The sequence below is a fragment of the Brachyhypopomus gauderio genome, chromosome 2 (assembly GCF_052324685.1).
Source record: "Brachyhypopomus gauderio isolate BG-103 chromosome 2, BGAUD_0.2, whole genome shotgun sequence".
Classification (NCBI taxonomy): Eukaryota; Metazoa; Chordata; class Actinopteri; order Gymnotiformes; family Hypopomidae; genus Brachyhypopomus; species Brachyhypopomus gauderio.
Window position 1 is genome coordinate 16,618,566 of NC_135212.1, and position 23,448 is coordinate 16,642,013.

General features: G+C 43.1%; 1 protein-coding gene across 7 annotated transcripts in view; it reads left to right on the forward strand.

The window, feature by feature from the left end:
• Positions 1–23,448, forward strand: part of sphkap (SPHK1 interactor, AKAP domain containing) — a 66,190-nt gene that overhangs the window by 39,967 nt on the left and 2,775 nt on the right. For 6 of the 7 annotated variants that reach the window (XM_076988804.1, XM_076988807.1, XM_076988810.1 and 3 more), the window contains 5 exons: positions 12,324–15,690; positions 18,327–18,497; positions 19,397–19,480; positions 21,973–22,019; positions 23,236–23,420. In XM_076988804.1, the coding sequence (XP_076844919.1) occupies positions 12,324–15,690; positions 18,327–18,497; positions 19,397–19,480; positions 21,973–22,019; positions 23,236–23,420 (3,854 nt within the window). Of the gene's footprint in view, positions 1–12,323; positions 15,691–17,148; positions 18,084–18,326; positions 18,498–19,396; positions 19,481–21,972; positions 22,020–23,235; positions 23,421–23,448 lie in introns of those variants that run through there. The other variant, XM_076988811.1, reaches the window with a different exon arrangement.

Consider the following 23,448-nt stretch of genomic DNA (forward strand, 5'->3'; position numbering starts at 1 on the left):
TGGAGAACTGAGCTTCGGATTCGAGTGCCGGGTCTTTACTATTCCACAGGGCAGTACCCCAGGCACCAGCTTCCCCGGTTAGGTGCGTCAGGACGAAGTGGATCTTTTGTTTCTCCGTTTGGAACTGGACTGGGTGATAGTCGAAGTACATGGAACATTGTATGAGAAAGTTCTGACACCGCTCGGGAAAACCGTCGTACCGCTCCGGCACTGCAACGGGAATACAAGGAGGAAAACCAGGAGGAGCGACGGCGGCAGCAGCCTGGTGTTGAGAAGCCTGCTGTTGGAATACCTGCTGCTGTATCCGCTGGATCCATTGAAAGAGGCGAAGTATTTTGTAACATTTCAACCAGGAAGACACGGATCCAGATGCAGAGTACTGATGTTTTTATTTCTTGAATGAATACGGAGTACTCGCACAGGTGAATAACTCCGTGTGGTGTGTGCAGTGTGTGAGTGCGGTTGTCGTCCGAGTTCACGCCGGGTAGACAGATGGCTGGAGGTACAAAAGGGCTAGGCTGTGGACGAGGTCTGGAACGAGAGCAGAGGTCAAAACACAGGAGAGCAATCAGGAGATAACGCTTGGTAGATGGCATGCCAACAATACTTCGCAACCCGGAAGATAGAGGAGGAAGCTTAAATAGTGCGAAAGGGAAGGGGCGATGAGCGGCAGGTGAAACGCATCACACGGCGATCATGTGCTGTTCCTGACATGTATTATATATATTTATGTTTTAAGAATATTTGTAGGTCCTCTGAGAGGGCGTAGAGGGCCCTGACGGTTCCCCACTGATGTACACTGAGTATATATGCATACTGAGTATATATGCATACTGAGCATATATGCACAAAGCCAGTGAAAGAATGCACTCAGAAAATTTAAATGGGTTTGGGATCAGTATGGACATCAGTGTTACGTTGTCTACGGGCAGGCATAACGCAAATGCAGGATAACTTAGATTTATTAACAGAACCGCTCACAGAACACAAACACGTAGAGGAACTAAGCACAGGGAACACTATACATAAGGAAACACCGTAATGAGTACTAACCAAGAGACAGCAGGGAAAATTACAACGGGTGCAGACTGACTGACATTACAGATTACAACTAAACAATAGACAGCAGGGAGAGTACAATAAACAGATACTCAATACAACGAATGCAGACTCACCAACATTACAAGCTACAACTACAAAATAGACAGCAGGGAGAATACAATAAACAGATACTCAATACAACGGACAACCCAGCGAAACTTTAACGAAAATAGGGAACAAACGAGCGAGACGCACGTGCAACCAAAGACGTTAGACAAATCCCGACACTCTGGCATATGGAGAAACAGTGGGGAACACAACAATGAAGGAACCAGGCTAATGGGAACATATAGACAAAACTAAAGATGAAGCTTTACCGGAACCAGGGGCAAACTCGAGGGCAAGGTGAAAGGGGAAAGAAACGAACTCAAGGGGAACATGCAAAATAGCAACGGGGAATACAGGAAGAGAGGAGAGAACGAGACAAGGATAACGCATGACTTACGGCCAACGACTGACAATGATAGACCGGGCAGGGGCAACTAAATACACAGGACCAGGAGGGAGAAACAAGACACAGGTACAACTGCTGAGGACTAGGCGTGACAGACAGGAGGAAAACGAGAAAACGGGGCGGGCTAGGGTAGACGACACGAGGTTGGGAAGGAGGGCGGGGCTGGACGTGACAATCAGTCTGTTAGAAAGAATTCATTTTTTTAAATTATTATAATTTTTTATTAACCTTTTCAGAAGAATATGTTCCAGCAGGATATAGTTTGGTAATGTACACAAGAATGAACAAAAAAAAGGAGGCAGATCAAATAAAAAGGAAAACGGGAAGGGAACATAGCAGGGACATTATGTTAATATATCTTAGATGATTAGAATGTCCTTAATTTTTGAGCAAAGTCCCTTCCATGCACTTGTTGTAGACGAAATGACATTGTTCAGTCGAGCTGTGGTCTCCTCTAGTGATGCAATGTCCAATAAAGATCTAATCCAGTAACATTTTGCATTGATATCAGACTTGAACCATAGCTGAAAAATTGTCTTTTTGGCCGCTGTGAAACCAGCAAACACCAGGGGCCTCATGTACAAAGACTTTTTCTTACTAAAAATTGGCGTACGTACAAACCCAGAAAATGGCGTACGCATTAAAAAATCCGGATGTATCAAACTGTGCGTACGCCGGAATCCACGCACATTTCTTTTGTACATCCCAATCAACGTGGAATTGAGCGCACAAGGTGACACGCCCCCCTATAAATATGCAAATTCATTTAAATTTGCCCTGCACCGGAGAAGTTTGCTCTCTGATCTATCACAAACCATGTCTAAACAGGGAAAAAAGAGGAACTTCACAGAATGTGAAAGTAGAGACGCTCCTGAATGAGGTAGAGGTGCGGAAAAAATGTTTGTTTGGCACGTTGTGGCATTACGGCAAAGCGCAAAAGGTCTGAGTGGGATAGCATGTGTGAAGCTTTAAATGTTGTGGGGTCAGAATAATGCACACTGGCAGAATAATATAATACACCTAAAAAATATCAGTGATGCGCTCACTAGCATCAACGACTCAATAATAGAATTGGTTATAATTTGCGCTGTGCATTAATTTGTCCTGGCTCTGGGTTCGCTGGGTGCTCCACCACCTCTAACATGGCACGGCATACCTGTGCGCAACATTGTGCAGGACCCCACATGCCCTCACAATACAACACACCTTCTCTGGCCGATACACGAGCATCCCCCGGTCCTGTCCAGCAAGCGCCACTGGCTTTCCAGCTGCCCAATCGCCCTCTCCATGACTGACCGGGTGGAGAATGGAGAGAATTGTGTCTCTGCTCCCGGTCAGTCTGTGGATTACAAAGGGTCATCCGCCACGTCTTGAGCACGTAGCTGCTGTTTCCTAAGTAATTTAACAATTACCCATCTTTAAAATGAATTATTCTAAGCTGGAAATGTCAAATGCTTTTATTTAAATGCTTAAATTTTGTTGCTTACCAAGTAGCCACCCATCACGCACTCTGCTAGCTTGTAATCTTATCCCAATCATGCAGTTTGTAAGGATGTACTAATCATTGGGTTGATCCAGGCCAACGTGTCACTACATTAGTAAGTTTTTACATCACAGATTATTTGCACGTTTATGGAATTAAAGTGCTTTCTATTCACATAAGCAAATTCCTCCTCAGATGGTGCCTTTATAGAAATGTATGTGCAGTCGATCACTCTGATTACATTAGGGTTGCATTATCGCTGCAAATTGCGCTTTAATGTTTGCCTGGTCAACCTCTTCATATGGGGACTTTATATACCTAGCTGACATTCAGATGATCTCATCCAAAACAGCTGGCATGGCCCGGCTCAAAGATGACTGGGATATCCCCGACCGGGCTGCTAGTTCTCTTTGAAACGAGCCAGTTGCCAGGAAGCCGAGCGTTGTCGCTGGCAATGCGCGACTCCTCGTGTTTCTCTCTCCAAAACTGGACCCAACTCAACACAAGAGGACAGTTCTTGGAAATCTGAAACGGCTTATAAGCCAGTCATCATCATGGGCTAAAGAATCATAATGGTCACGGAAAACGCGCTCTCGGCGAATTCGGCCATTAGCGATATCTTCCAGTAATGCCAACGCTGGCATCTCCCAAGAACTCCAGTGCAACATTTAATGCATGTTTTTATAATCTAGGCTAAGTGAAAACACGTTGAATGATTATTTCAGTAAGGCAGTGAAATTGTCTGATTAATTTACTGTTTAATTTTCTGATTAATTTACTTTATTTTGCCCAATAAGGGCTTACTACAATGTGTGCGTGAAGGATATCTTAATAGTTGTAATTTCAATGCATCACCTCTAAGTGTCGCTAATTGACGAAAACACATTAGAAACATGCGTACGCCTGAAGGTGTCGTAGGTGTACGCACTTTCTCACGTTCAAATCACATTTCGTACATCTGACCGTTTGCGTGAAACATAGCGTACGCAATGTTTTTGTGCATACGCACCGTTTATACATGAGGCCCCAGATGTTTTTCACTTAGAGAGAGCTCAAGCGAATTATCATCATTCAGTAAACAAAAGCAGGGGTCTAAAACAAGACTACGGTCAAGAAACCTGGATAGCATCCTAATAACATATTTGCAAAGTGTACTCACAGTGGGACATTCCCAAAACATATGAAGGAAGGTGCCTGTGGCATTCTGGCAAAGCATGCATTGTGGACTTTGGGAGATATTCATTTTGAAACGTATGTATGGTGTCGTATATGCCTTGTGGACTATCTTATAGTGAATTAATTGGTGTGCCAGGCACTGAGTCGTTAGTGGTAAATTGTTCCATATCTTCTCCCAGTTTGGTTCAACACCCATTACCTTAAGCTTAACAGAAAGTGGTTTCATGGTGTTCCTTATCAGAAGGTTGTACAGTTTTGTCACCAAGCCTCGTGAAGGGCTACTAGGACAGATACGATTAGATAGGGGATGTGACTGTAATAGGTGCCAAGGCACTCCATACGCCTTCATCGAGGATCTGAGCTGAAGGTAAAGGAAATAAGATGAGCCTGGCAGATCATACTGGTGTTGGAGGTCTTGGAATGTGCGCAGTGTGCCATTATCGCAAATGTCATTAACTGTGTGGATACCTTTGGATGACCATATAGGAGACATAAAAGGTTGTTTGCCTGATGTTAAACAAGGGTTGTTCCATAAGGAAGAGGACAAAGTCAGCTTAAATGGACCACCCAGTATCCGTTCTGCATTGTGCCAAGCTCTCAGGGTAGAGGTGAGAATAGTACCAAGTCTCAGTGCACTTTTTCGCCCTATTTGTATGAAAGGTACATCTCTGAGTTGGTTAGGATAGGTCAACCTAGCTTCTATTGGACGCCATGGAATGTGTGATTCTGGATCCATCCAAATATGTATAGATCGGATCTGAAAAGTGAGAAAGTAGAGTTTTAAATTAGGGAGAGCAAGTCCACCTATTTCTTTGGGCCGTTGTAGTGTCGAGAGGTGAATCCTGGCCCTTTTGCCAGCCCAGATAAACATAGAGAATTGTGAGTGTACGTTTCTAAAGAGGTTTGGAGGTGGCTGCATAGGCAACATAAAAAATAGGAAGTTAAAGCGTGGCAGAATATTCATTTTTAAGATAGTGACTCTTGCTTGTTCTGTCCAGTGCTGCACATTGCCCCTATTGGATGCTCAGCGCTGGACCTGCTCGCCACTACATCTACCTTTGGGACCCTGAACACTTAGCTATATTGCTGCTCTGCAGTTCTTTTAGTTTTCACTTTCTATTGTTATTATCTATCATGGAAAATAAAGACTGTTCAATGCAACCCTCGCCTTCAGCCGCCTCTGTTCCCGCATCACAGAAGTCACCAAACTTACAAAGAGATGCTTTAAAAATGAATTCTTTCAGAGTGCACATGACCTACAAATGGCGACACAAGGCTAAAACCTGAGCTCCGCTTGCAATCCGCCTTATTTCATATTATTACGATAGCAAACAAGAGTTGATAGTACCAATTTATCCGTAATGTCAAGGTCAGGGGTCTACAACCTTTTTGAAACTGGGAGCTACTTCTTGGATACCAATTATTGCGGAGGGCTACCAGATTAGTACGCATCAATCGAACGAAAAGTTGTTGGGGGGGGGGGGGGGGGGTGGCGAACGAAAGTTGCGTGTGCGAGTGTCAATTGCTAAGCGGGAAGACCGCTAGCAACCGCGGACAATCTATAATAGCAGCAAAAACATGATGTGGCGACTCATGACGTGGGTGACCCCTGCGTCGGCAGTAGGGGTGTATTCAACTAAGGATTTTCATAGTCGAATCTGATTCGTCAGCTTTTCCCTTTAGTCGACTAATAGTCGAATCGGGTTTATTTTTATTTTTTATTTAGAGCATCTTAAACGGGATCCCGTTCTCATTCAGGACTTTTTTCCTCTTCAAAGTAAAAACCTAAAACACTCAGATAAATGAATACATACGGTAGATTGGCTTTATTCAGCTTTTATTTATTCACTTACTTATTTTTTATGAAACGTTAGAGAACATTAACCGTCAGTGCGCATTGCGCATATCGAACTGTCAGACACTAAAATGTCAAAAATATTTAAAATAAAATGTGCCTGCCTGAAAATATAAAAACATTGACACACAACAGCAAAAAATATAAGGAAAGGTTCAAGTAACGGGGTTTAAAAGCAAACAACAAAAAATGTTTATAGGCTACTTGCCAAGACCCACCGCGACGAGACGAGATGACACAACTGAAACGACAAACCGCTGAATTGTTTTTTTTTTTTCGCCTTACGCGTTTTAAATGGTATGCCATGTTGGTTGTTGTCGTGCGAAATGAAACACGTTGATGACATAACTTGCACTTTACTTTGTTTGATTCATCTTTATCTTTTTCAAACTTTTGAAGTTTTTTAGTAGCCATTAATCTCGGTAGATGCTGTGTATTCTGTGGCGTGTTCAGCTCTGCTCGTTTAGATTGTGCAACTGCAGGGTGTGATTTATTAATGTGTAGTAAGGAAGATGCCTATTGTTAATGCACAAACATCATTTTTAAATATTTATTAACAGAAATTAGGATGATTTTATTTGACAAAAGGCTATATATAACGAAAACAAAGACATTTCATGTAACAACTAATGCTTAGCTGCATCCTTGGGCACCCTCATGCAGTTAAAATGGTACATTCGACTATGACGTTCATAGACGACTAGGGGGTATAGTCGACTATAGTCGAATCAGCGACTATTGCAGGTCACCCCTAGTCGGCAGCCTAACTTTTTGATTGACAGCTAATTGAGCAATAGAACACGAGAGGGAGTGTGTTATCGTGAATATATGTACATGCCGTTACTTGACAACGCGTCCGCGGAGTGATACAGAGAACGAGAATACCGTGCTGTTATCACATATATCTGCAGGGTTAGAACACTTCTCAACCAGTCGGATTGTGAACTAACTTGTATAATTGGCGAATAATCATTTAGTGTTAGAAGGGGAGGGACAACTGTGAATTTTGATTGGACATAAATTTAAGTAGATTTCTCGATGGGACCAATTAGGTTTACAAATTTATATGTAATTCATTGGCCCTTTGGCGAGCTACTCGGAAAGGGGTGGCGAGCTACTGGTAGCTCGCGAGCGACGTGTTGGAGACCCCTGGTCAAGGTAGACGAGACTGTTTCAATCGCGGGGAGAAGAACGCTCACCAACTAAAATAAAGTTCAAAGAAACTCCAGCGATGTCGAACACAGAACTAGACAAGGGTGCACAACATAATAAGGACAGGTGCTAATACTGTGGTGACTGGGGCCGAGGGAGTGGTTTGGTGCTCGGGGGCGTGTGCTGTGAGGGAGTGGTTTTGTGCTCGGGGGCGTGTGCTGTGAGGGAGTGGTTTGGTGCTCGGGGGCATGTGCTGTGAGGGAGTGTGAACTGAGGCACACACCCTCTGGTGGTAACCCGGCCTCCCCACCATGACAACCTCTCTGATGCAATTGTGCAGAAAAAGAAACAATTTATAACATGGGTTGTGCTGTGTTCCCTTTCAACTAGCGGGTTGATCTACAGTTGTGATCAAATTTATTCAACCCCCAATGCTGCGAAGGGTTTTATGAAATTCAGTGCACATTTGTAATTGTGTTCATAATGAAATCTTACAAGGACTTGTTAAAGAACTAAATGCAACTAAGATAGCATCAATTTTTTTTGTCATAAAGTATTAAATGGCCTTTTTGTGATTTCTTCATTGACACAATTATTCAACCCCTTTACGACTACCACTCCTAAGAACAGAGGTTCATTCCAGTGTTTTCCATCAGGTATTGAAAACATCTGTGGATGTCAACGAGCAGCAGTCAAGCATGATAAGCACCAATTAGGCAGATTTAAAAGGACTGTGATACTCAGCTCCTTCTAGACATCTACTGGTGTGTTTCCAAGCATGGTGAAGGCAAGAGAATGGTCCCAGAAGACAAGAGAAGAGGTTATTGCTCTTCACAAGAATGGCAATGGATATAAAAAGATTGCGAAGTTGTTAAATATTCCAAGAGACACTATCGGAAGTATCATTCGCAAGTTCAAGTTAAAGGGCACAGTGGAAACGTTACCTGGTCGTGGCAGAAAGAAGATCCTGACCGCGACTGCTGTGCGCTACCTGAAGCGTAATGTGGAGAAAAATCCCCGCGTGACTGCTAAGGAACTGAAAAAAGACCTGTCAGATGTGGGCACTGAAGTTTCAGCTCAGACAATAAGGCGCGCACTGCATAACGAAGACCTCCATGCCAGAATGCCCAGACGCACCCCCTTGCTGACTCCAAAGAACAAGAAAAGTCGACTGCAGTATGCCAAAAGTCATGTGGACAAGCCACAAAGGTTTTGGAACAGGTTTTGGAAACTAAATTAGAACTGTTTGGGACAATGGACCAGCGCTATGTTTGGAGAAGGAAGAACCAGGCTTATGAACAAAAGAACACCTTGCCTACTGTGAAGCATGGCGGGGGGTCAATTATGCTTTGGGGCTGTTTTGCTTCTAATGGTACAGGAAAGCTTCAACGTGTGCAGGGTACCATGAATTCCCTTCAGTACCAGGAGATCTTGGAGGAAAATGTGATGGAGTCAGTCACAAACCTGCGGCTTGGGAGACGTTGGACCTTCCAACAGGACAATGATCCGAAGCACACATCCAAGTCCACTAGAGCATGGTTGAACATGAAAGGCTGGAACATTCTAGAGTGGCCATCGCAATCACCAGACTTAAATCCAATTGAGAACCTCTGGTGGGACCTAAAGAAGGCAGTTGCAGTGCGCAAGCCTAAGAATGTGACTGAACTGGAGGCTTTTGCCCATGAAGAATGGGCTAAGATACCCATAGGTCGCTGCAAGACACTTGTGTCAAGCTATGCTTCACGCTTGAAAGCTGTCATAACTGGAAAAGGATGTTGTACTAAGTACTAAAAAATAATGTCACTAGGGGGTTGAATAAAACTGATAATGATGTGAGCACAGTAAAGACATTTGTGGTTATTCCATCATAAATATTATGTTATGTTTGTCTAATTTATAAGTGCCTCTTTGATATAATTGTAAATAAGATGACTGAAATGATCAAAAACAATGTCAAACTGGCCAAAACACTTTATTTCAGTGGGGGTTGAATAAATTTGATCACAACTGTAGTAATTACGAATGTGTAATGGGAATATGAGAAAAACTTCACAGAGTACTAGGTTAAAAATAAACGTGTTTATATTATTACTATAACTTAGTGAGGAGTTTAGCTAGGAGAAGGTAGCTATTCTCCTAGCTATTCAGCTTTTTGTCTGAATATCCATTGTCTGCTATCTGCACTTCTGTTCAAAGTTAGGTAAAATAATGTTACAGAGTAACGGTTGTCAGTGAGTTAGCTGATCAGTCCCTCTCTCTCAGCCCCACGCCCTCGGCACTGCGCATGCAACGCTGCACCTCCCCTAACTCCTGGCTCTCTGTTCGTGTTTGTTAGCTCAGCTATTTAATTAATCAGCATTGTCCACCATCTCGTCGTGCAGGATTGCACGTCTCCATGTGCTTTGCTTTGCTGCTTTATCCTTGCTGTATTTTCTGTTTCATTTTGGCCTGTGGTGTATTTAGTGTTCGCTTGTGGATACCTGTCTAAGCAGGATGTTGCATACTTTTTTCTAATCCTATTCTGTAGTTTGCTGTCATTCTCCCCTGTGTTTCAGTAGGATATACAATATTTGATTGCCTGTCTGCTCTCTGTTCCCCATGTTGTTGTTATCCATTAAACCTGCTAGTGTTCATGTCAGCCCATCTGTCATTAGGTTAATTTAGCAAGCTAGCCCTCATTAACTATGTATTCCATAGATATTGAAATTCAGACCCAAGACATCAATTTGACAATTAAAAGAAAACATGGGTAACTGTTTTTGTGGCATGAATGCATATTACGTATAGCATTGTTTATGCAGTCCCAGATGATAGCACTGTAAATAATAATGAATGAGAACGAGAATAATGGCTGTACAGGATGACACCATTAGCAACATTATCAGCTAATATTAGTGCATAAGCCAGCTAATGTTAACTGTGCAGCTAAAACAACTTCACAATTACAAGGGTACATTGATTACATGGGTAACATTAAATTCCACAACAGTAATAATCCGGCAATAACCTATTCAGATAATTTTATAAATAAAATCTATCACAGCATTATGACTAATGACCCATATCTAATAATGCTAGTAGAGAATCATATGTTACGTCACTGTTTATTCCATTTGATGAACATGGAAAAAAACACCTGGGATTTATCTGCTGGGTAGTATATATTGATGGGTAGCACAACTCCATAGAACACCTTTATTTTGACCTCTACAAGTAAAACTGCAGAAGATGACTGGATTTGCCATTCCAATATCTCCATATTCACAAGATATCTCTCCTCTGTTCTAGTACTGCTTGACCTTAGTGCAGCCTTTGATACTGTAGACAATAACATTCTTATAGATAGACTAGAGAAGTGGGTTGTGGGTTGGTCTCTCAGGAACAGTCCTAAAATGGTTCAGTTCTTATCTGCAAGACAGGAAGTATTTTGTTGAAATTGAAATAAGACTTCTAGCAGGGTTAATTACTGTAATGGCCTCCTAATAGGACTCCCAAAAAAGACAATCAAACAGCTACAGCTGATTCAAAATGCAGCTGCTAGAGTTCTCACTAAGAGCAAAAGAAGTGATCACATTACTCCCATTCTTAAGTTCATACACTTCAAGGTCTTATTACTGGTCTATAAATCACTTAATGGTGTTGGACCAGTGTATCTATCTGACATGCTGCAGAGCTATGAGCCAGGCAGAAATCTTAGGTCACTAGGAACTAATCAGTTAGTCCCGTCAAAGGTAAGAACTATGCAAGGAGAGGCAGTATTTAGCTATTATGCTGTTTCTAAATGGAACCAGCTGTCAGAAGATACTAGAAGAGCTCCAACGTTAGATGTTTTTAAATCCAAGGTCAAAACGTATTTATTTGAACTGGCTTTTGGTTAGTGTAGGTACCGTAAACGTAGTCAATTTTATTTATTGTTTACTTATTCTTATTTATTTTCTCTGTTTCCAGTTTTATTGCTTTTTATTATCTTCTTTAATTATTTTATTTTAATCATTTTATCATTTTATCTTTTATCTTTATAATTAATTAATTAATTTATATTTGTGTAAAGCACTTTGAATGTGTGTATGAAAGGTGATATATAAAGGGGCAGTCATGGCCTGGTGGTAGGGAACTGGTCTTGTGACCGGAGGGTCGTGGGTTTGATTCCCAGGCCTGAGGCCATGACTGAGGTGCCCTTGAGCAAGGCACCTAAACCCAACTGCTCCCCGGGTGCCGGGCGCCGGGCTGCCCACCGCTCTGGGCACGTGTGATCCACAGCCCCCTAGTAATCACTAGTTTGTGTGTGTGGTTGCACAGATGGGTTAACCTCTTGACTCATTAATGCGATTTTTTCAACTTTACCTAACGTAGTAGCCTACAGCTTTAATGTTTCTATATAATTTTGTGACTTGAGTGTAAAACCTAGAAACCAGCTGACTACAATTGTTAATATGGGTAGAAAAATTGGTAAAAAAAAAAGAAGTTCCCATTAGTTTGAATGCTTGTTTTTCTTAAGAGTCCACACACTTTCACAGAACAGTGATCAGTCCATGTGATGATACTGGCCTCAAGTCTCATATTAAAGCAATGACACACACTCAGTTCTGCTACCACAAGGCAAGGCTAATCTATAATTAATATCTCATATGGAATTAGAACTAACACTGTGTGAAGGTTATGCTCTCCTCAAAGCCAATGCAATATTTACATTCAGATTGGCCCAGATAAAAATTTGCATTGAGGGAGCAGGCGAGACAGAGACTGTAGGTTATTGATAACTTATGCATGGCTCTCTCTGATGATGACCTCCCCTAGTAGATGCAGAAGGGAGACACTATGAGTCTGTATTAACATGGAATGTATTGCTGCATTTCACGTCCTATCTCTGTCACCTTTCTTTTCAGTAATATTTTCTTTTTCTGTTTACACACATGTACTCGCTCTCTCTCACAAACATACACACACACACACACGTACAGTTCAGTTTGGACTTGCTTGATTTAAACAAGCTTTATTATTCGGCATTTTATGCGCTGAATGCTGCTACATAGTATTTCTGATGTAAGCCATAGGTTCAACCATTTGAAAATTAATCTCAACCCAAACCATCTTTCTCCTAGATGCAGACACTAGTGTTTCAGCAGAAGCAGTTCAGCATATTCAGAGGCACACAATGGTGGAGAATGAAGACAGCGAAGACTCAGAGACCCTTTGCGCCTCCACCAAGTCCCACAAGCTATCTAGGGTCTCCTCTGCTCCTACCAGGAGCAGCAACACTGCAACTCCTAAACACAATAGCCAGTCCACCAACGAGTCAACTGGACATTATGCCACCAACCTCACTGAGTCTGTTCTGCAGGATGCCTTTAGTCGCCTGTATCAGGACGAAAGATCCTTCACTCCTGAGGCAGCGGTGAGTATCTCTGGCTCTCCGCCGAAGGCAGCTATCATGAGCCAGTCCATGGATGAATCCCCAAGGGTGAGAACCCACTCTTTCGAACTTCCCAAAATTGTAATTGTCCAGAGTCCTGATAACTGTGATGAGGCAGGGGAGTGGACACACATGCACAGGGCATCCAAGCACCACGGAGAACATGGTCACAGAACGCATGAACGCAGGGTCCATAGTCACAGCGTCAAGCCTGGAGTATCTCGACACACTCACCACAGCTCTCCCATCAGACACACATCTAAACCTGTGGAGTTAGCATTAGCATGTGCTGCTAGCGTCATTGGCACAATCGTCACCCCGCAGATCATTGAAAGACTTACAGTAGAATCAGGAGATGACGACGATGAGGATGGTGAGAATGAAGGAGAGGGCAGTGAAACTGAACAAGCAGACTACTCACTCTCTTCTGCTGTGTGTGGCATGTCTCAGATGGCAGGAGCAATAGCAATTGTAGATTCTGCTAATGCCGAAGACACGGGCGAAATGTTCTCTACATCTTTGGGGTTGCTCTCAGTTGCCCAGGCATCCACAGCTGTTCCACTGCATTGTAGTGTGACGGAAGGCACCAGCGTTGATGCATTCAGAGCTAACGTGGCAGAAGTTCTACTCAGAGAGGCTTCTGCAGTACTAATTCACAAGCAGAGTTACACCAGCATAGCAAATTTTATAGAAACCACTTACAACAAGATTGTAGGTGGGATCACATGTCCAAGGAGGTTGTACCAGGAGTATCTGGAGGTGGACGATTTTACACAGGAAGTGGGGGAAAGTGTGGTGAAACACACCATGGAGAAGGTTGTAAAGAGGAAAGAGCTTGAAGGGAAAGATGCCTCCAACATTCAAGGTTTACTCATGGAAAGTGTGAGTAGCTTGCTTTTTGATGTCCTTTATGTAACATCAAGGAAAATCACTGACATTTCAAAATGTTATCCAGGGTCTGATAGGCCAGATGGCGAAGTTAGCTCCACAGTATATGAGAGTGGATGCAAGCTCGACAGAGAAGCATTAAGCCAATTACAGCATTCCATTGTCTCAAACTACACTGATAACCCCAGTGATAAGCAGAGTGGTCCAGAGAAATTCTCCTCTCACATGGAGAAACAAGAGAATGAAACTAGGGAGATGCAGGAAGAGAGAGAGGGTGAATTTAGTGGGAAAGAGTCATGCAAGACCACTCATAGCAGAACAAACATCCCTACTGACAGGGAAGTGGCTGATTTGCAGGGGCCATTGAGTAAGTGTGAGAGGACGTGGAACTTGGCAGAAAACTCACCCCTGCACAATGCTAGAGGGAGAACTGGGCGTGAGGGTCAAGGCAGGCATCAGGTCTCCTCTTTCGGCCCAGGAGCCCTTGCTGTACCTAAGTCAGATCATTTCGAGTGCAAGACACCAGTCACATGCTTCGCTGAAGACTTGGCAACAACAGTGGTCTCCATGGCGACAGAGCTGGCAGCAATATGTCTGGAAAATTCTAGTGGCAAGCAACCCTGGTTTTCTGCCCTAAAGGGGGGATCAGATGTACCAGAGGGCCTCCTGCTGCCCTGCCGCACTGCTGCAGTTCTCCGCAGAAAAGAAAATCAGAATGGTAATGGAGTGGCCAAAAAGCACCGGCCCCCTCGCCTGAGTGAGATCAAGCGCAAAACAGAGGAGCAGCCTGAGCTCATGGAGCGGCTTGTCAATCGCGTGGTGGACGAAACAGTCAACCTAGATGAGCTAGCGATTTCTGACCCATTCTCTCTCTTTGCCTCAGAGGTCACAGCCAGGATCATGAACTGTCCTGAACTGAATGTGGTGGACACTTCCAAATCTGGTCAGCCACCCCGCAACCGGCTGCAGTGTGAGAGGTGGAGCAGCCGTGGCAAAGCTGCCAGCTATGAGAGCATTCCAGAGGAGGACACAGATCCTTCAGGTGTGGCCAATACCTTGGGGCCAGGCAACAGGCTGGGCCACAACCTGAGTCGAGGCAGCTCCATCTCTAAACAGTCCAGCTGTGACAGCATCACAGATGAGTTCTCACGGTTCATGGTGAACCAGATGGAGACAGAGGGACGAGGCTTTGACCTGCTGCTGGACTACTATGCTGGAAAGAATGCCAGCAATATCCTAGCAGCAGCTGTTCAGCAGGCAGCCACCAGAAAAAATGGTCACCTCAATGTCCAGACATCATCGTGCCTCTCCAAGCAATCCAGCACAGAGAGCATTACAGAGGAATTTTACCACTTTATGCTTAGAGACATGGACAAAGAGAACAAAGACTACAGTATCATTAAGACCAAAGAATGGAGCAACAGTCTTTTGCCTCCGGCCCCTAGAACCCCCTTCTGCATCCGCCAGTCTTCTGTTCCAGATAGAAGATCATCTGATTCTAGACTGACTGTAAACTCACCTATCAAAGCCAACTCATTTGATGGATTTGCCAGGAATGTCCATAGTGACTCACTTAACATCTACCCTTCGAACTGTGTGTCATCCACAGGCCTCTGCAAGTCTGATTCTTGCTTATACAAGCGTGGCCACACAGACCATATCACAGACATGCTCATCCATGAGACATGGGCCAGCTCTATTGAGTCTCTGATGCTTAAAAATAAGATCATAACAGAGCCCTCAGAGGACAGCATGGAGTTAGATTCCACTGACACCCAGCCCCATGTCCAGCTCTTCGCTAATCGACTAGCCACTGAAATTGTTGAGAGTGGGAAGTCGCTACTGGGAGGTCAGCATGATGGAGGAGTGGGGACACACCAGCAGCATTCTACAGTTGGAGAAAGGAGGCGAGGTTTCAAGCAGTCTCGCCCAGGAAACAGTCATAGTTGGTTGGCTATGGAACTGCAGGAGGGTAGTGAAGTCCCCCCAGGGTCCGTGCATGGGTGTCCAGCATGGAAGGGCAAAAGGGAGGTTCCTCTGATCCACATAGAGCCAGATCAAAGGGATGAGGGGGCTGAAGAATCGGAGAGAGAAGGCAGAAGGAAATCATACCCTCAGGTCCAACAACCTCAAAGGAGTGCGAGGAGAGTGATGTTAAGCCAGACCAGGTACAGTGAAAGAAAACACATGCACACACATTTATACACACCTCTTGAGATTTAAACTTTTGCTCAGAATATTACAAGAGCAGCAGACAAGCTTGGGGAGCAGCTTTGAACAAGCAGTATGCCAAATGCAATGGAAACATCATAGCAGAGCTGAGTGACTTTGATCTGCCAGAGAACAAGAGAGGTGGAGTGAAAGAGATATTTTTATAATTTATATTAAATTGTTGACCAGTTCCTTTAATACAAAATTATTGTTCCATTTAGTACTTTAAAAATAGTTACATTGCACAACAAAACAAACTTTCCATAATAATCTCCATAGTTCATGTTTAAATGGTGGTTGTGCACTCACTGTCATCTTTATTAATTACCACTTGCTGGTATCAGGTTGGATCCTCTTTTGCCTTCAGAATTGCTGTAAACATTCCTCAGAGATTTTGGTCCATGATGGCACGATGGCACCATGTCAATTTTTCGGCTGCACGTCCTAGATTAGATTGAGATCTGGTGACTGTGGAGGCCAAATGAGTAGTGAACTCATGGTCATTGAGATTATTTGAGCTTTGTTACATGGCATGTTATCCTGCTGGAAGCCATCAGAACATGGATACAATGTGGTCATAAATGGATTGTAGTGATGCTCAGGAAGACTGTGGAATAAAAATAATGATCAATTATGTATTAAGTAATTAAGGGGCTTTCGTGTTGTTTAAGCAAAATTCTGATTGTACCATATACCATATTTTCCGGACTATAAGCCCCTACTTTTTTCCCACGCTTTGAACCATGCAGCTTATATTGAGGTGCAGCTTTTCTGTAGATTTTTCTTCACCCGTCAGGGGGCGGAGCAAAAAGTGAATCAGGTGGTAGGTCAAAGTTGTAAATCAAAAAAGAAAGTGCTCATTTTCATTTAGCACATGCAAGCAGCAGGCACGACGGATAATTTTTTTCAAACCAACATGTGTTGTGCCAAATGCCAACTCCCCTCATTTGCACACGAATAAAGACGCTACAGTTGATATTAGGGAGTTACAGTGACTATAACTTAGTTCATTGAGCACTCTAGTTTTGTCCTAACTAGATATTTAGACATAATGCTGCTGTAATACTGCGAAATCAAGTGGTCAGAGGTGAACTTGGTGTGTATTTTATTTAAAATAATTAACACCCTTGAGCCAGTGTGGCTTTGGACATAGATAATGCCGTTTGCTGTGATGGATAATTAAAGTCTAGCTCTTATTTATGCATAGCAATGTAAATCGACAATATAATCTGTAATGTCTTTATGCGCAGATAAACGAGGGGAGTCGAAATTCAGCACAACACCGGCTGAAAGCCAAATCTGTCGCACGTGAAATGCTACAGGCACCATTCAGAAACTGATTAGTTCAGTAGATATATGCTGCTTTTAGCCCGGTGCGGCTTATACAACATTTTCCATTTTTTTTTACTTTGTAGGTGCGGCTTATATTGAGGTGCGCTCTATAGTCCAGAAAATACGGTAAATGTGCATCATACCAGGCAGCATGTTTCTGGACTCCTGTTGTCCAGTGTTGGTGAGCCTTTGCGAACTGTAGCCTCTGTAGCCCATCTCTCTCAGGTTTGATGTGTTGTGGGTTCAGAAATGCTTTTCTGAACAAGTGGTTGTTGCCTTTCTAACAGCTCAAAGGTTTGGCCATTCTCTTCTGATCTCTGGCATCAGCAAGGCATTTCCACCATGAAAAACATTGCTCACGGGATATTTTCTGTTGTTTAGATCTGTTAAGCATGAACAATCATGTCACATTCAAAGTCACTTAAATCATCTTTCTTCCCCATCTGATTCTTAGATGAACTTCAGGTTGCCTTGACCACGTCTAAATGTATTGTGTTGTTGTCATGTGGTTGGCTAATTAGATATTTGACATTACATTTACGGCATTTAGCAGACGCTCTTATCCAGAGCGACTTACAAAAGTGCTAAGTGTTTAGTCAGAATATGCATCTCTGTCTAGTATAAACAGGTTTAAGTCCAAACTACTCAAGCTCAAGCACTGCCATAAACAGTTGCCAGTGCTGATACCTAGAAAGAAGACAACAAATATAAGATTAGACACAGAGCAATACCTAGCAAGACTGAAATACCTACAAGACTACATTAGCAAGTGTTCCCAGAGATAAAGTGCAATTATGATTTATACCAATGCTTCAGTAGATTCGTGCTTATAAGTGCTTTACAAAGAGATGGGTCTTCAGTCTGCATTTGAAAACCGTGAGAGAGTTCGCTGTTCGGATAGCCAGTGGAAGTTCGTTCCACCATCTGGGAGCCAGGACATAGAAGCATCTTGTCGCGTGTCTTCCATGAATCTTGAGGGATGGCGGGTCAAGCCGAGCCGTACTTGAAGCGCGAAGGGCTCGAGGTGCGGATCGACTCTTGACCATTGCCATTGACATAATATGCAGTTGAACAGGTGTAACTAATAAAGTGGCCACTGAATGTATTTCAGTCTTTCCAGGTGTCAAATGCTTGATATATTTTCTGACATGTACTGATATATTATAGTGCTGTATAGATAGTACACATTAACACATAACCAAGTGCTAGTAGCAGATGGCAAATGACACTGCAGTTATGCCATGTACTCTTTCCCCCTCAGCAGTGACAGGACCGCCGCAGTGCCCACAGTGCCCTCTTCAGCCATGGAAGGAGAGCACCGCTCTTTCAGCACTAGCAGTGAGGAGAGCAGCTCAGGCAGTTGGGCTCAGGTTGCCCCTGATGAAGACCTCCAAGAAGAGACCACCAGTAGCTTTATTCAGCTAAGCGAGGGGTCAGTCTTTCTGAAGCTACTCCATTTGTTTGACACCCCCCCCCCCGTCAACAATTTACGTTCGCATATAAACGCGAATGAACAAGCGTATGAACAAGAGTGTCCTTGTTTTTTGTCAGACCTGGGTGGCAACCCTAGCCTTTACCTAGACAAGGGACGTAACAACGGATAGGTTAAAGGCAGAGGACAACTTCCGGTCTGAGTATGAAATCACAAATTGGTGAAATTGGTACCTTAATCTTAATATTGCCTGAAATTTTAGCTGAACATACAAAGGTAGAGAAACTACAAATTACATATGAAAGGAGCTTGCTTAAACACAGTGATGCAATCCAGATATAAATTATTGCAAGACAGACACACTTTTGTTGCACTGTCAGCACACAAGCACAGAACAATACATCAAATGAGGTTACATTACCTAGAAGAAAGTAATACACCACTTTAGGCTATTTATTTTCTTGGTCCTGGGTTAGTGAGATGCCCCACCCCAGCTGCCCACCACTGCCAGGCAAAAAGCTTGCCATGCTTAACGTCTCAAGTCCTGTATCATGTGTGCCAACTCCTAGCCTGTATCATGCCTTCATTTATCTCAAATGCTTAACTCCATGTACCTCCATGTACCTCCTTACTTTCATTCCATCCAATTTCTTACCTTTAGCTGCCAAAGGGAATGGCTTGCCTGCTAGTGTGTAATGGGTTTGGAGAAGATGTGCCTCCATTGCCAGGCAGCTTGGCCAACACTGCCTGAGTCTCCTCTCCTGCTCTCAGTTTGTTAATGCCCTCCCATCGTTCTGGCATAGATCCCAAAATAGTGCTGCTGCAGTGTGGATGTTTACCCAGACTGCCAGAGCCAGACTCAGGAAGTGTAATTGCATATGTGCATGTGTGTATTACAGGAATGGGAACAGCAGTGGATCAAGTCTTGGTGTGGCAGACCTGGAGGGCTTTCCAGAAGGAACTGCTTCCACAGTGCTAAACAGGTAGCTGGGAGCACATGCTAAGCTCATCCCATCCAGCCAGCAACATTCCTGCAGCTCTGGGGTTAATTGCAATGTTAACTTCCTCTGAGCTCATCATGCTGTTCAATTGCCCTTTTCCCACACTTCTGCTCTGAGATGAGAACCTGTGAGATACTGCTCAGATAAAGTACAGTATGTTAGATGGAGATGACAACGCTACTTGGACAAAGTAAAATGAAGGCAGATGTATGAAGCTTTATTTTACTGACACTGATGTTTGTTTACTAACATTCATGATCCTAGTTACATATATATCATGGAGGGGTCTAAACTTTTCATTTTAGGTGCTTGTCCACTATGAGAGACATAATCTACAAAAATTTGAAATCCAGAAATCACAATGTATGATTTTTAAATAAATTATTGGTGTGTTACAGCTGCAAATAAGTATTTGAACTCCTGCCAATCAGCAAAAAAAAATGAACAATCATACGTTGTGATTTCTGGAATTTTTTTCTGAGATTATGTCTCTTACAGTGGACATGCACCTAAGATGACAATTTCTGACCCCTCCATGATTTCTAAGTGGGAGAACTTGTAAAATCATGGTTCAAAGTTGTGTTGAAATACTTATTTCCTCACTGTATATATAAACACACACACACACACACACACACACACACACACACACACACACACACACACACACACACACACACAAACTATATATACACTACTGTTCAAAAGTTTGGGGTCACCTAGACAATTTTGTGTTTTCCCTGAAATTTCATACTTTTATTTATCAAATTAGTTGCAAAATGAATAGAAATATAGTCCAGACATTGACAAGGTAGATGTTTTTTTTTTTTTTTGAAATAATTTTCTACTTTAAACTTTGCTTTCATCAAAGAATGCTCTCTTAGCAGCAATTACAGCATTGCAGACCTTTGGCATTCTAGCTGTTAATTTGCTGAGGTAATCTGGAGAAATTTCACCCCATGAAGCCGCTCCCACAAGTTTGATTGGGTTAATGGGCACTTTTTTCGTACCATACGGTCAAGCTGCTTCCAGAACAGCTCAATGGGGTTGAGATCTGGTGACTGCGCTGGCCACTCCATTACCGATAAAACACCAGCTGCTTGCTTCTTCTCTAAATAGTTTGTGCATAATTTGGAGGTGTGCTTTGGGTCATTGTCCTGTTGCAGGATGAAATTGGCTCCAGTCAAGCGCTGTCCACAAGGTATGGCATGGTGTTGCAAAATGGAGTGATAGCCTTCCTTATTCAAAATCCCTTTTACCTTGTTCAAATCTCCCACTTTACCAGCACCAAAGCAACCCCAGACCATCACATTACCTCCAGATGTAATGTGTTTGTTTTGACAGATGGTGTCAGGCACTCTTCCAGCATCTTTTCAGTTGTTCTGCGTCTCACAAATGTTCGTCTGTGTGATCCAAACACCTCAAACTTTGATTCATCTGTCCATAACACTTTTTTCCAATCTTCCTCTGTCCAATGTCTGTGTTCTTATATATATATATACACACACACACACACACACACACACACACACACACACATATATACTGTATATACCTTTATCCCAGTGGACCTCAGAGTACACACACATATGTGTGTGTGCATGTATGCATGTATCTATGTATATATATATATATATATATATCAGTGGGGAACCGTCAGGGCCCTCTACGCCCTCTCAGAGGGCCTAAAATATTCTTAAAGCATTATATATATAATTATCCAATTTTATTTTATCTACTTACAGTTTGACATTCGACATCTAAACAATTACAAAAATATAAGCAAATAAAATATTCACCCGTGTCTATTCAATCTGTGTTGGAAGGTGAGGGGTTGAGTGGAAGCCTGTGAGCCTGTGTCTCCCCCTATCAGGACTGTGATGCCCGCTGTTCGTTTACAGAGGGCCTGGCAGTTATAATTCAGCGCAATACCAGTTTCAAATGACAGCAAAATTGACCAATCATATCTTCTCTCTTAGTGGGCGGGCTTAACTGTATGATAATTTCCGCCCGCTGTGGCGACGCTAGCTGTCGTTAGCACCATCGCTAGCTAGTTTCGATTCATCCCTTTGACGTCCTCGTGCGCGTTGTTTACATATTCCGCTTCCGAGAACCACGGAGCTGTGTTATTATTGCGTATGTGTTATTATTGCGTTTTTAAAGCTGTACTGTCGTCTCAGTTTTTCTTTATTTAGTTTATTAAGAAAGGAAAAAAAAAAATTTCGGGGGGGAGGGGGGGGGGTAGCGGGCCCAGGTTTAAAGGTCACGGTTCGCTACTGATATATATATATATCTCAAACATCTCTTTCATCTCAAACAGCACTTTCATTAGGTACTCTGAGGTCCACTGGGATAAAAGTGTATGCCATAGTGAAATAAATGGAACACAGTTGTTCAGAGTTCTGAAAATGCTGATTGTGTTGTGTGTGTGTGTGTGTGTGTGTGTGTGTGTGTGTGTGTGTGCATACATGCAGTGAAGAGAGAGAAAGCAAGACAGTACATAATCAGGAATACGCAGATGGTGAGTGATATCCTCTTTATAGTCCCTTTTATATACATTCTATCTCTCACGCACTCACTCATTCTGACACTGCTGATTAAGTAGAGTTTAAGAGCCATTTAGCATTTCCATTCTCAGTACAGCTTGTGATGTCCATTATAAGCCCACTATATCACCCTGTCTTTATTTGACTGAAAATAAGCCCTGGCCTGCCTTCTTGATCCCTTGGGCATTTGTATTTTCTCTCTCAAATTACCATGCAGTCTAGCAGAGTGTAGCAGCAGAGAGCTCACATCTCCCCACCCCCTTCAACACGCTAAGGGCTTTCAGCCTTTGGCAAGCAGATTGAGAGAGAGCACATAAAAAAGACCATAAAAGAGTGTGAGAGAGAGAATGAGAGTGACAGAGAGAGCGAGAATGAGAGTGAGAGAGAGCTCTTTGAATTTGCCCACACAAACTCACACATCAGAAATGACTCATCCTGATGCAAGAAAACAAAAGAGACTGTGTCTCACACAGAGAGCAGGGAAGCAGTACTGGCTAACCCCCTGCTAAGGCAGAGAGGAAGAAATGAAGATTTTTCAGTGAAGAGTATTTAGAAATATTTTGAAAGAAAGAGGAGATAGAGGGAGAAGTATGTGAGATGAGTTACTCAGGGTCTGAGGGAAAGTGAGACGGAGGGTGAGGGGAAAGCATGTCGTGCAGTGCAGGTGAGATTAACTAAGCACATGAGTTTAAAAACACAAGAGACAGACAGGGTAAAGAAGAATGTCTGACAGCAGAACCAAACTGTCTTCTCTTCTTAGTGAGTGTAAAACAGAACACAGTATAAGAGAGGGGAAGAAAGCACCAGCTCATCTGCCCAATATGAGCAATACTGTATACATAGCAAATCATATAATTTGAGTTGACTTGAGTTTAACTTCAGCTGATGTCTGTGTGACAATGTGACAGCATACCAGTCTGCTACTGAACAGTGCTCACCCATACACACAATACACAATACACACACACACACACACACACACACACACACACACACACACACACACACACACACACACACATCCCCCTTCAGTAGGAAGCATGTAGGGCACAAGGTTAAACTTGTTGTGAAGAGTAGGCTAAAATGTGTGAGGAGAGCAAATGTGATGGAGAGAAGAATACAGTTTGTTATTTCTCAGTCTCTCACCTTATCTCACTGTCCTTTTAATTCCTCTCCCTCTCCTTCCCTCAGAGGTCACATCGGGCTTGTCCACCGCTGGCAGCAGCTACCAGAGAGAAATCCTTGTGGTGAACTTTGACCTGGAGAAGGAGTGTGTTGATGAAGAGCTGAGGGCAGCCCTGCAGTGGATTGCAGCCTCAGAACTTGGCATTCCCATCGTCTACTTCAGAAAAAACGAGAAGCACAGACTGGCGAAGGTGAGGTGCTCTGGGACCATGGCCAGAC